General features: G+C 36.2%; 1 protein-coding gene across 1 annotated transcript in view; it reads left to right on the forward strand.

Annotated features, from left to right (window-relative positions):
* Positions 1 to 14,743, forward strand: part of BMPR2 (bone morphogenetic protein receptor type 2) — a 143,198-nt gene that overhangs the window by 101,742 nt on the left and 26,713 nt on the right. The window contains exons 4-7 of the mRNA XM_068968261.1: positions 8,784 to 8,894; positions 9,961 to 10,052; positions 12,794 to 13,024; positions 13,873 to 13,987. Of these exons, the coding sequence (XP_068824362.1) occupies positions 8,784 to 8,894; positions 9,961 to 10,052; positions 12,794 to 13,024; positions 13,873 to 13,987 (549 nt within the window). The remainder of the gene's footprint in view (positions 1 to 8,783; positions 8,895 to 9,960; positions 10,053 to 12,793; positions 13,025 to 13,872; positions 13,988 to 14,743) is intronic.

The following is a 14,743-nucleotide window of genomic DNA, read 5'->3' on the forward strand; positions in this document are numbered from 1 at the left end:
ATGACTCCATGGACTTTAGCACGCCAGGCTTCCCTGTCCATCACCAACCTCCAGAGCTTGCTCAGACTCATGTCCGTCGAGTCGTTGATGCCATTTAACCATCTCAAGCTCTGTCGTCCCCTTCTCCTCCTGCCCTCAGTCTTTTCCAGCATCAGAGTCATCTTCAGTATCAGTCCTTCCATTGAATATTCAGGACTAATTTCCCTTAGGATGGACTGGTTTAAGCTCCTTGTAGTTCAAGGGACTCTCAAGAGTCTTCTCCAGCACCACAGTTCAAAAGCATCAATTCTTCAGGGATCATTTTTATAGTCCAAGCAGGACATGTCAGTGCCTTTAAGACAAGTTTGTAGACAAAAATATGTTCAGGGGAAAGAAAGGAACGTAAAAGAGAAGGAAAGATAAAAAGATGAATTGTAAAGAGGAAGAGTGGAGGACCTAAGAAAGAGAAGTGTCTGTGTTGGAGAATAGTACAGTACCAGCCACAGTTTTTCTAAACTCCACTTTGGCTTCATCACTGCCCTAGGTATTGTGTCACTTTACCATCCTTCTCTCACTATCTGAGGAGTGCGGTTTGTAGGAACTGAGCAAATATCTATAAACAGTGCGAGTGGGAATAATCAATGATGGATGAGCTGATGATCTTTTCATGGAAGACCAGCTGTGCTGTTTCAAAGGTCCCCTTTAAAGAATTTTCAGATAACACGGTAGGTGCTTTGAGGGATGAGGAAATAGTTTGGAAACTATGAAATAGGCAAATTAAGGTTTTAGATATGTATTAAGGATGGTTTCATATAAACTGTCCAATAAGAACATATTTACCTCTGTTCTATCCCTGGTGGCCTAGAGGTTAAAGTGTCTGCTTGCAATGCAGGAGACCTGGGTTCTATCCCTGGGTTGGGAAGATCCCCTGGAGAAGGAAATGGCAACCCACTCCAGTACTCTTGCCTGGAAAATCCCATGGACGGAGGAGCCTCGTAGGCTACAGTCCATGGGGTCACAAAGAGTTGGACACAACTGAGCGACGACACGTTTATCTCAATCGTCAAGCTTTTGTTTCTTCTCTGTTCTGCCCCAGTTCATCTTTTATTAACTCTGGCCTTTTTGGTTGCTGCTACTACCTCTGCTGCCAAAACAGTAGAGACCGTGAGTTTTTCATTTGTCTGCTTGGTTTAATATTCTCTTGTCAATAAAATTGGATAGTTTAAAAGTACTAAATATAAGTGAAAGATCAAATGTGTATATCTGTGTAATGTTTCTATGATGCTTGATAGGGATTAGCTACAGTGATCTTTTAATTATTATTGTCGTAACTCCTAGGCTCGTTGCAAGGAAAAATAACCTGTTATATAGAAGAGCAACCCTGAATGAATTTCATCTGCACATATAGCACAGTTAAATCTTGAAAACGTACTATTGAATAACAGATTCAAGGCTCAAAAATTTTATTTATATGGAATAGAGAAATGGTCAAAACTAAGCAGGTAAAAAATATAATACTATTATGAAAGCAAGGAAATGATTACCACAAAAGTTAGGATAATGGCTTTTTCTGGGAAGAAGGGTCAGAGTAATGACCCAAGAGTAGGGAAGGGTTTGGGGGAACCTAGATGTTCTATTTCTTGGCCTAGGTGGTAACTATATGAGTATTTACTTCCTAATAGTTCACCAAACACTACATTTGTATTATGAACAATTTTGTGTATGTGGATTATGTTTTGTAATAAAAATGGTTTTACAAGAAGGAAGCCAATTATGGGAAAAATTAGGAAACAGAAATTTAATAGGAAAAACGATAGGTTTTCTTAATATGTCTTATTTTGCTTTCCTGGGCACAAGTTATGATCATAATGAAAAGAACATCTGTCAGAGGGGCAGGAGTTATTTGTATAATGCAGTTTATGTTTTGTTGTCTGGTTGGCAAATGACTGGAAGATACAACTTCCACTTTTATAGTCAGGTTATTTCATGGTCATTTTCTGAAGGATCTTTAGTATGAATTTTGGATTTCAAAGTATCATTTATATGCCAGTTAGAAAAATTGACTAGTGATCTCTTGAGTGATTTGACATTTTGGTTTGATTCTGTACTGTGAGAATTTAAATTTGCTTTTGGTTTGTTTTACATAATAAATATTGGAATGATTAGATTTCTGTTTTACGCTCAAATTATCTTTTCTAACTCAATTAGGTTATTGATTTCTAAGAAATAGAAATAATTATTTTCAAAAGCTTTTGTGTGCAATAATGATACTTTTGTTTTGTCATATCTACATGTAAAACTGAAAAATAAAATCTGAAAAAAATAGAGACAATTACATCCTGGTAGAATTATACCAAAAATATTTTGAGAACATGTCTAATGATGTTTCTTTATACTTTAATGAAATTTTTTTAAAGGTAGCATAGTCTACAGATTAATCTATATCTCCTGTTTAATTGTATTTACTGAGAATTTTAACCTATTTACTTAAATGTTGATTTTAGACTTATTTAATGATTTTATTCCAGTGAAATATAATTAACTTTGTTCATTTTAATTTATTCCTTAATAAGAGATGCAAAATCCTACAATTCAGTCTTTTCAATCACAAAGAAACTATTTTAAAGATATTAAAATTATTATAAAGACTTACATACAAGTTAAGTTTGATAGATTTTGAATACCTTTCCTTTGTTTTCTTTTAAAAAGTTTTTGTAGGGAAGAGGGTTAATGCAGTTTGTTTCGCTTTCTGTCTTTAGTTTCCTGCTGTTCCTTTTATAATTTAGTCATAGAATGCCTAAACTCAACAGAATATGAAATGTTTTGTTTACTGTTGTGTGATTTGTTGTATTTGTTTCTTACAGGCTAATTCTGTGTACAGTGATTAACAAGGCATATTAAATTTAAAATGATTTTAAATATTCAATATTAAATACCATCTTGGGAAAAATAAGAAATCTGCCTCCACTCAGTTTGTTTTTGGGACATTAAACATAAACATTAATCTGATTATGATTATGGTATAGTTTGCCATTCCAAACATAATAATTAAAACAAGTCAACATTGTTTATTCCTTGTAAAAATATTTGTTCAAAACACTGAGCTGCACGATATATCATCATTCCTGGAAGAGTATTTAGCAATCTGAATTATTTTGCTAAGGAATTCATTTAACTCTGATCACATTAATTGTTTTTATTTTAAATGTTTTTCTCTGCTTTTATGAGAAGCACATGTTTAAATTTTTTGTTAAACTTAAACCCTAATTTGCCTTTCCGCACTGAAGTTGTAAAAGATTAAGGAGCCAACATAACCAGTTTGTGTTATGTTTAAGATTTCCTTTGTTGCTTACTGCACATGCAACAATGTTGTTCTTTCTTTGACACAGACCCAGACAAAGGCTAAGTGTAGCAAGGAAGCAGACAGCACGCCTCCAGTAGTGGCCCCTGCCTGGCTCCAGGATTTGTAAACAGAAACATCCCAGGCTCCAATGAGGCAGACAGCAGTTCCCTGTCTGTTCTGCATTCAGGAAGCCCTTGCTTTTACAAGCCCAGACATTGCACCCAGGCATACATAGCTGTGTTTACATTTGGCTGAGTATTTAACTGCAAAAGCTAATAGGGAAGAAGAAGAGGGTGTATTAGAACTAGCGGGACAAAATTATTTCAGGGATAGCTTATATATAGCATATATGTTTCTTTTAAATATATTTTATAAAAAGAAATAAAAGTTTGTAGTTTTTTTGGGAAACACTTTTTTTAATTACACACATGTGTGAATACACATATTGAAATATTTTTCCTGGAAGATTTTCAGGGATTTCATATTTTAGATCATGTGACATATCCTGAAAGGTTTTACTTTAAAATATTTAACCATTAGCATGATTTTAATATGTTTAAAGTCTATTTTAACACCCCTTTTCCTTACTATTATGTGGATTAATAATCTCTATTTTAGAGTTTGCATTATTTTATGAAATGTTATCTTTAACTTGTGTAAATTTGTTGTGTTTAACTTGTGTGAATTTGAGAATAAAAGCAAAGAGAATGCTGAACCTTCAGAAAATAAAAACTAAAAGAAAAACCAGAATTTTGGCGTTAGAAAGACTTTGAAGTCACCAAATATAAATACCTTTTAAAAATGGTTTTATTTTAATAGCAAAGTATACGAAGAGCACAGAAGACAGACAACATTAAAAATCTGTTATTGCATGTAGTACAAATCTGAAAAGTATAGTAAATGGGTGGAATCTACTGTATGGTAAAAATGTTACAAACACCATTCAGTTGCTGTCAATAAGAAGTTTGCTTAGTTTTTAAAAAGAACATCGAAGTGGTGGCATTGTCCAGAAACATTTAACAGGTTTATTTATAACTTTTATGACATTGAACTGCTAAAACTTGTTCACTGAGACATTTTGACTTGCATTTGTGCTTTTGTGTGTCCACATTTATATTAAAAATTGACATACAAGTTTAAATGGAAAAATTGCCAATACCTGATCTGTCCTCTAAATTTCCACTAGGAATCCTATTTTTTGACTGCACAGGGGGAAATGTCTGATATTCAGAATTAATGAATAACAGGAAGGAGAGGGGGGAAGATTTTTTTTTTTTTTAATGAGAATGAAATGTTTTCCATCAGAGTGGGTTCTTAAGCTCATTTCTCACACATGTAGCATACTGGTTGAATGTCTTTTGGCATAATTTTATACATTTGGCATGGGTAACACACAGGTTTGTGTCTTTAGTAAAGGCCAAACACACAGGCTTCATTTGCTTCCTGCACTGTGAAAGTGCAGATTTGTTTTCACTTCCTGGGTAATTTCTCACACCAGATATTGAAAGGAAAATTTGGCAATCAAATTTCAGTGAACTCTTAATAATGTCTAATTTTATGGACTGCTGCAGTACCAAGTCTCTATCAATTAATTTTCTTTACTATTAGCAGCCAGAATAGACGCTACAAAATTTTTCTGTTAATTTTTTTCTATTTTTAGAAAAGTCCCTTAGACTTTTTTAAAAGTGTGTTTTCTTAAAATTTATATTCATTTATAACAAATTAAGCTGTCTGTTCTTAAAACCTGAGTTCAGTTCAGTCGCTCAGTCATGTCCGACTCTTTGTAACCCTATGAATCGCAGCATGCCAGGCCTCCCTGTCCATCACCATCTCCCGGAGTTCACTCAGACGCAGGTCCATCGAGTCCATGATGCCATCCAGCCATCTCATCCTCTGTCGTCCTCTTCTCCTCCTGCCCCCAATCCCTCCCAGTATCAGGGTCTTTTCCAATGAGTCAACTCTTCGCATGAGGTGGCCAAAGTACTGGAGTTTCAGCTTTAGCATCATTCCTTCCAAAGAAATCCCAGGGCTTATCTCCTTCAGAATGGACTGGTTGGATCTCCTTGCAGTCCAAGGGACTCTCAAGAGTCTTCTCCAACACCACAGTTCAAAAGCATCAATTCTTCGGCGCTCAGCCTTCTTCACAGTCCAACTCTCACATCCATACATGACCACAGGAAAAACCATAGCCTTGACTAGACGGACCTTAGTCAGCAAAGTAATGTCTCTGCTTTTGAATATACTATCTATGTTGGTCATAACTTTTCTTCCAAGGAGTAAGCGTTTTTTAATTTCATGGCTGCAGTCACCATCTGCAGTGATTTTGGAGCCCAAAAAAATAAAGTCTGACACTGTTTCCACTGTTTCCCCATCTATTTCCCATGAAGTGATGGGACCGGATGCCATGATCTTTGTTTTCTGAATGTTGAGCTTTAAGCCAACTTTTTGAGCTAGATTATAAAAACCTTAAGGCAAGTATATTGACAACATAAAGAAGAGATTGCAAAGGATGAGATGGAATTCTCCAGGCCAGAATACTGCAGTGGGTAGGCTTTCTCTTTTCAAGGAGATCTTCCCAACCCAGGGATCAAACCCAGGTCTCTTGCATTGCAGGTAGATTCTTTACCAGCAGAGCCACAAGGGAAGCCTAAGAATACTGGAGTGGGGAGCCTATCCCTTCTCCAGCAGAATGCAGTTATTTAATCCATATATTCTAGAAATCAGCTGTTTATGTCTTAATCAAAGAGATTTTCAAGGTGCATTCACATAATTATTTGTGCACAGCTAAATAGTTGTGTCAGATAAAAGCATGTGAGTTCTAGTTCCTCAACATTGGTTTAGAGAATCCAAATTTTGACTCTTCCTACAAGTTTCCTGTCTTCATTTAGGCCAAATGTGAAACATAGTACCTCATATTTCCATCCCTGTGGTTTTTCAACATCTGGCCTGTTCAGAGGATATCACTTGCCTTTTATTACTTATAAATTCAGCAGTTATGTTCTTTCAAGCATGTTTAAATCACACCCCTTTAAACGTCTGTCAGTGGCTCAACTACCATTTTTAAGACTGGGTACATAGCTCTTCTCAGTTATTTCAGGTTTCTTTCCATAGTAAAGAAACATATAATGACTATAAAATCTATTGAATTCCACTACAGAATAAGATGGATTTTTATTTAGGTTTCTGGCCTCTTTGTTTTTAAATCTCCATTATTTAAAGATAATGCCATGTTTGTTAATTTTGCTAAATAAAATGTGGATCGTTTGCAGAAGAAAACCTTACCTGATTATGGTTCTAATGGTAGCCATTGCTTTGTAATCTGAAAATGTCATTATCAAAACCATTTACATATAGATAATGCTGAACAGGCTGCTGTTTGAATAGATATACAACTGTGAGAAACATTTTTTGATTTACGACTGCATTTGTTCCTTATAGAATCTGTTCTTTTTTTATTTCTGCAATATTCTTGTTGGCTCCATAATCAATGCCAAGCTTCTCATAAACACCATTCCAAAACTTCTGATTTCATATCAGTCTGATCTATCTATCTAGCAATGATTTTTTAACAGCTTATAGCTATGCAGAACAGTTTAATTATATTCATACTTAGCATCTTTTAAATGGGTTTTTTCTCCCTCCCCTTCTATAGATCATTCTAAATAAATCATTTGATTATCCCATGTTGATGATTCTTCTAAGATGTAGATAGCCCGGTTTATTTGATTTATTATGTGCCTATTTTAGTAATCTTATAGTATTTTTATAATCTTATAATGTCTTGTAGTGTTTTTAAGGCATCATTAACTCATGTATGTGTTTGAATTACACAAAAAAATAAATACCCATTTAAATAATTAGCCTTTCTAATTTGGAAATAGGAAACCTGTGTTTCATATTAGATATGTGAATTTTATTAATCCAGTTAGAGAACAGCTTCATTCTATCAAAAATAAATTTTGTCTGTCACGTTTGCTACTGATAATTTGTCTCTGTACATCCACACTGAATTGAATCTTGGAGACAGAGTTTGTGTGAAATGGAAGAGAATAACTTTATTGCTTTGGCAGGCAAAGGTGGCAATAGCCAGCTGATGCCCTCAAAACTGTGTCTTAACCTGGGAGAGATGGTTTGTGAGGAGTCTCACAGTCAAGGAGTGGGGTTGCCTATAAGGACCTGAGTTCCTGTAAGGCCTGCATTCTTTCAGTTTAGGGTTCATCTGGTGGTCTCCTGATGGGATTCTGGGATTCTGTGGTAACTGTGACCTTCTCTCTGGAATGAAGAATGCTTCATCAACTAGTTAATGTTCCATTTGGTGGAGGTTTTAGTACTGTAGAAGAACTCAAGGATGTTGATATGTATATTCCTTGAGGAGGAACCAGGACCCTGGTCCAAAACTGCACTATTGTTTCTTGACTGCTCCTCCATTTCTGTGCAGCCTCTCATTTTATTGATTAGCAACTGTTTGAATCTATCCTTTGAAACTCAAGGGAATTCTTAAAGGCTGAATGAAACCTATTTCCTTCAAACAAGAAACAGGGGACATAGGGTTTTGTGCCCAGAAACCCCACAAGGTCCTTCTTGGTTTTACATTGGTGCTAAAATTCCAGGCAGGTACTTCTTTTTAAATGTTAGATGAAATTGGATTTAATTTCGTATGTCCTTTTATTATTTCATTATAAACTGTAGTTATTTCCTAAGTTTTACCTTGGGAAACTATAAGTAGAGGAGCAAATTAAATCCAAAGTAAGCGAAGAAAAAGAGTAAAAGTTAGATGAGGGATCAGTTGAGTTGAAAACAGGAAATTAATAGAGAAAAAGCAACAAAACCAAAAGCTGTTTCTTTAAAAAGATCAATAAAGTTGATAAACTTCTAGCAAGGCTTCCAAGATAAAATTAAAAAAATAAATATCTAATAATCAGAAATGAAAGAAATGTCATACCTACAGATCCCATGGATAGTAAAGGAAAATTATGAACAACTTTTTGTTAACAAATTCAATAGCTTCAATGTACTGGACCAATTCCTTGAAAGGTGCAATCTACCACAGTTCACATGGGGAGAAATATATAATCTGAATAGGTATTTATCTATTAAAGGAATTCAATAAATAATTAATACCTCCTTAAACCAAAAGTACCAAGCTGAGATGGTTTCACGGTTGAATTCTAGCAACTGTTTAAAGAAGAAATGATGCCGGTTATCTACAACTTCTCCTAGAAAATAGAAGCACAACTACCAGGCATTTAAGTGTTCTGGGTCTGTATATATAAAAAATTTGTATGATTAAATCTATGTGCAATTTTCAATTATTAGAAATTTGTTATTAATTTTTCTTTCTTTTCCATTGATGCAAAAACATTGCTGATTTGACTATATATTGATATAGCCTGTCTGTAAGTAGTTAACAAAATACTGGAAAGAAAGGATGACTGTATTTAAAAATTTTACTTTCTTTTAGGTCCACCTCATTCTTTTAACCGAGATGAGACAATAATCATTGCATTGGCATCAGTCTCTGTATTAGCTGTTTTGATAGTTGCCTTATGCTTTGGATATAGGATGCTGACAGGTAAAAATGCAGGGTTTTGTTCTGTTTATTATTTATTTTGTAATGTTTATTAAACATTGTGTTTAATCAGAATTTATTTTCTTTAAAAAACAATTTTTCATTGTAAAAAGCATCTGTTTGCTGCAGTAGTCCTGGAGCCATCCTTCTGTCTTAAACTTTTTCCCCTAGTCTTTGTGAAAGGTTTCAAACGTATACAGAATACTCATCACCCAGTTTCAATGATTGTCACATCTGTATATCATCTATAGGCCCACTCACCCTACCCTTCCATGCTGTTGGATTATTTTGAAATAAATTGAAAGTATCCCTTAATGTATAAATGTTTTAGTAGTATGTCTGGAGTATAAAGACTTAAAATATATATAACCACAATACCATTTTGACATCTAAAAATAACAATAATTAAAAATAAATCCTAATCATTAGCTGTCTGCTACTGCTGCTGCTACTAAGTCACTTCAGTTGTGTCCAACTCTCTGCATCCCCATAGACGGCACCCCACCAGGCCCCTCCATCCCTGGGATTCTCCAGGCAAGAACACTGGAGTGGGTTGCCATTTCCTTCTCCAATGCATGAAAGTGAAAAGTGAAAGTGAAGTCACACAGTCGAGTCTGACTCTTAGCTATCCCTTGGACTGCAGCCTACCAGGTTCCTCCGTCTATGGGAGTTTCCAAGCAAGAGTACTGGAGTGGGTCGCCAGTGCCTTCTTGCGTCAGCTGTCTAGTTGGTTCTAATAAACATTTGATTTGATAAGCTTTTTAGGAAATGAGCACCCATTCATTGATTTGAATAATTTTAATAAAACCTTCCTTGATATTTCTGTCCATTTCTTAGGGTTTTATACTTCGGTGTACTGGAACCATCTCCCAGAGTTTAGCTTTCATGTTATTCATTATTTGATTCTTAGTTTAGTAGATAGTTTTAGTCCCATTGATATTAGGTATAAGTTATGCTGTCTGTCCTTCTGCAGATCTTCTATTTAACTGTAATATATAAAAATGTATAATAAATATTTTCACTTTTAAGAGAACCACTAATTAGCAAGCTCTTTTTCTGATTTCTGTAGGAGACCGCAAACAAGGTCTTCACAGTATGAATATGATGGAGGCAGCAGCGTCAGAGCCCTCTCTTGACCTAGATAATCTGAAACTGCTGGAGGTAAGATTGCTTTCAGATTATAGACTGTTTTTTTTCTTTCTGTCCACATAGTACATCTGAGATAGTGATTAATTCATTTATTCAATGACCATTTATTATAAATTTTGTATCAAGACCTCTTCAAGGCACTGAGAATGTTGGTGACCAATACAGATACATGGGCTTATATTCTAGTGAGAAGTAGTCTACAAGAGGGTAAATAAATGAAGATATAGTTGATCCTTGAACAACATGAGTGTGAACTGTATGGGTCCATGTGTACACAGATATTTTTCAATAGTAGATATTATTCCACCATCCCTATTTGATTAAATCTGTGGCTGTAGAACCATGGACCAGAAGAAACATGTTTGTATGAAGGGTCATCTGTAAGCTTTATGTGGATTTTTGGACTATGTGGAAATTAGGTGTCCCTAACCCCACATTGTGGAAAGGTCACTATATATTTCAAGTACTAGTAAGTGCTGTGGAGAAAAAAAAAGGGGTTAGTAAGGAAAGTATATTAAGAAAGGAGATAATCTTTGAGTAGAGATTTGAACAGAGTATGGGAATAAAGACATACAAATTCTCAGAGAAAATGTACAGGCAAGGAATCCATGCTGCTGCTGCTGCTGCTACCAAGTTGCTTCAGTCGTGTTCGACTCTGTGCGACCCCATAGACGGCAGTCCACCAGGCTCCCTCGTCCCTGGGATTCTCTAGGCAAGAACACTGGAGTGGGTTGCCATTTCCTTCTCCAGTGCATGAAAGTGAAAAGTGAAAGTGAAGTTGCTCAGTTGTGTCCGACTCTTAGCGACCCTATGGACTGCAGCCCACCAGGCTCCTCCGTCCATGGGATTTTCCGGGCAAGAGTACTGGAGTGGGGAGCCATTGCCTTCTCTGAGGAAATCCATAGTAGATGCCAAATAAATATTACTTGTTTGTATATGTATTATGTATTGTATAGGTACATACAAATATTATGTTTTGCATAAAATTAAATTTTCATTTGGTAATGTCTCAGAACCTGTGTTAAAAGTCTCACCATGATGAATGTTTTTATGCCATTTATTAGGATAACTGAACTGTAATGTCTAAACCAGAGACTGTTAAATGATAGATCTGGTATGTGAAACATTTTAAGAACTTTCTTTTTGGGAGGAAAATGCAATAAAAGTGAAAAGCAAAATTCAAAAAAGGTATTTCAGTGCATAAATAATTGATAAAGAGCTGGTAGAAATCAACATGACATAAAGAATCCATTAAAAATAGACAAAAGAGATGAATTTTCAATTCACAGAAGTAAGTATGCCTAGTAGTAGTAGTGGTAGTCACTCAGTTGTGTCCAGCTCTTTACGACCCCATGGACTGTAACCCGCCAGGCTCCTCTCTGTCCATTGAATTCTCCATGCAGGAATACTGGAGTGGATTGCCATTCCCTTCTCCAGAGGATCTTCCTGATCCAGGAATTGAACCTGGGTCTGCTGCATTGCAGGCAGATTCTTTACCATCTGTCTTCCCTGGTGGCTCAGATAGTAAACCATCTGCCTACAATGTGGGAGACCTGGGTTCGATCCCTGGGTTGGGAAGGTCCCTGGGAAAAGGAAATGGCAACCCACTCCAGTATTCTTGTCTGGAAAATCCCATGGACAGAGGAGTCTAGTAGGCTACAGTCCATGGGGTCACAAGGAGTCAGACAGAACTGAGTGACTTCGCTTTCTTTACCGTCTGAGCTAAAGGGAAGTATGCCTAGTAAATGTATAATAAGATGTCCATTTTAGTAAATTGGAAAAAATATGAATTAAAACCATTAGGATATTGTTCTGGATTGAGTAAAAGAAACACTTCAACCATTGCTGATTTAACTTTGCTTTGATACAGCGTTTCTAAAGGGCAATCTTATCTGTTTGTAAATATTTAAGTTAGGAATAGTGAATGAAATATAACAAATAATCATTAAGTAAATGGTGGTAAATTCCTAAGCTTTTTTCAGTAAAAAGGCAGAGAAGTTACAGAAGCCAGAAATGAAGAGAACAGTTGCAAATTGCTGGGGGTTTTGTTTGAGTGATTTTTTATTGTATTGTACTAGAATCTGTGAATGTTATGTTGTGAAGACTCTGTATTCTGTTCGGTTCTTATAAAGTGTGTTCGTTTCATTGTTGGTTTTGGTAGGCAGTTATCTCAGTTAGGCATATTACAAACTTATCTCTTGTTACTGATCCTTTACCTGGAGTCTGTCCGATGCATTAGTTGGATTTCCCACTCTCTGACTCTCCTTTTTGGGATTCTGCCTTCATTCTCCATCAGCAATGGTTGCCCTAAATTCTGTTTCCTGGTTTCTGAGGCCAGAAAGATTTCTATTGCAATTTTTGATCCAATACACAGTGCAGATTTCAGCCTGCTCACAGACTGAACGCTATAAGATGAGTATCTCAGCCTACGCCATTTCTTTCTTTTAGATGTTAACTCCCCTCAGGATCTACCTACTTTTGTTCATTCCGCTGCTGTTTTAGATTTCTTTTAAAAAATTTTGTTCAGAGTTTATAATTGTCATCTGTGGAGGGACTGGATATGGTACTTGTTTCTGAGCTGTGTAGGATGCCTAATTTGTTAGTTTATTGATAATGGAGTAATTCAGACTAAGCATTAGAGACCTGATAGATACATACAGATTTATACTTTATTATTTAGTAAATTTGATTGTTCAGTTGTGAAGAAATAACATCTTGGTTTTTTTTTTTTTTTTTTCAAAACAAACTTACAGCTGATTGGCCGGGGTCGATATGGAGCTGTATATAAAGGTTCCTTAGATGAACGTCCAGTTGCTGTAAAAGTGTTTTCCTTTGCAAACCGTCAGAATTTTATCAATGAGAAGAACATTTACAGAGTGCCTTTGATGGAACATGACAACATTGCTCGCTTTATAGTTGGAGATGAGAGAGTCACTACAGATGGACGCATGGAGTATTTGCTTGTGATGGAGTATTATCCCAATGTAAGTTCTTCTTAAAAAGTTTACTGACATTTATGTTAATCGGATTTGTAAGAGGATCCCCATTAGGTAGAGAGTTGCTGGTTTGCAAACTGAGTATTAATGGTCTACATTGAAATAAGGATTTTATCCCAGAATGTGAATGAAACTGTTCAGTGTCCTGAACCTCTGTCACTCTGTCTCTGTCTCTCTCTGCCTCTCTGTCTCTCTCTTAGCAAGACTTCTTGATGAAGGAGGGAGTGCTTTGATTGACATTTACTCTGATGCATGCTCTTTATCTCAGCCTGGTAGTAAAGAATTTATGGATGAGGACTTTGAGTAGCAATGACACATATATTTACAAAAGCCTTCTGATTGTAAAAAAGTTTTCGACTTGTAAAACATGATAGGATAATTTGGTTTTGTCCTGGTGAAAGATACCGTGTAAAGAAACAGTTTTCCTATCTTAAGTTGATAAATCAAAGAAGCCTTTAAAATGAAATTAAATAACCTTTCATAATTTTTAATACCGGAGGCATAAAAATTGATAATGTCTAAATTCTACTTTCCGTTCTCTCTTCGTTTCTCTACCCACAGAGATGTCTTTTCTTACTTCAGTGTTCTGAAATGTCATGACTCATTAGACCTCCTTTGAATCCTGACATATGCAAATCCCTTTATACAGTTGCTCACTTACCTCCTCATGTTCAAACAAAGTAATTCCACTTTTTCTCCCCTTCCCTTTTTTTTTCCCCCCTCCATATAGGGATCTCTATGCAAGTATTTATTACAGTTGCTCACTCACCTCCTCATGTTCAAACAAAGTAATTCCACATTTTCTCCCCTTCCCTTTTTTTTTCCCCTCCGTATAGGGATCTCTATGCAAGTATTTAAGTCTCCATACAAGTGACTGGGTAAGCTCTTGCCGTTTGGCTCATTCTGTGACTAGAGGATTGGCTTATCTTCATACTGAATTACCACGGGGAGGTAAGACAGTGACAAGAAGACGCTGCAAACCATGCGGGGACACAGTTCACAAAGGGAAGCTTTAGTCCTACCTTCAGAATAAAAGTGTGTTTTGTATTACAGCGGATACATTATTAGCCAGTTGTCTAAAAGATCTAGTGTGAGGAAACGTATTTGAAATTTAACAAGAAGAATGAGAAAAAAACTTCATTACTCTAGCCACATCATGGATTCCATTGAGATTTTAATTAAAGCTATGAACACTCTCCCTGTAAAGATACACGTGTGGGCATACTTTAAAAAGTATTCTTGTGATTGTAAGGGTTCTCAATCTTTTAAAGTTCCTCTCTGGCCCTAGGTTAAGAACCTCTTAGCTGGATTGCATTGTATTTTCCTTGTATTTATTTTGCTTATTTAAATGAACTACAAATGCATTGTTCCTTGGTCTTTAGTATAAAACCCAATTGTATCTTTTTATAAATCAGTGCTTCTCTTAGCTAGCATTGCTGCTGCTGCTAAGTCGCTTCAGTCGTGTCCGACTCTGTGCGACCCCATAGACGGCAGCCCACCAGGCTCCTCCGTCCCTAGGATTCTCCAGGCAAGAACACTGGGGTGGGTTGTCATTTCCTTCTCCAATGCATGAAAGTGAAAAGTGAAAGTGAAGTCACTCAGTCATGTCTGACTCTTCGCGACCCCATGGACTGAGGCCCACCAGGCTCCTCCGTCCATGAGATTTTCCAGGCAAGAGTACTGGAGTGGGATGCCATCGCCTTCTCC

Source organism: Capricornis sumatraensis, chromosome 3 (genome assembly GCF_032405125.1).
Source record: "Capricornis sumatraensis isolate serow.1 chromosome 3, serow.2, whole genome shotgun sequence".
Classification (NCBI taxonomy): domain Eukaryota; kingdom Metazoa; phylum Chordata; class Mammalia; order Artiodactyla; family Bovidae; genus Capricornis; species Capricornis sumatraensis.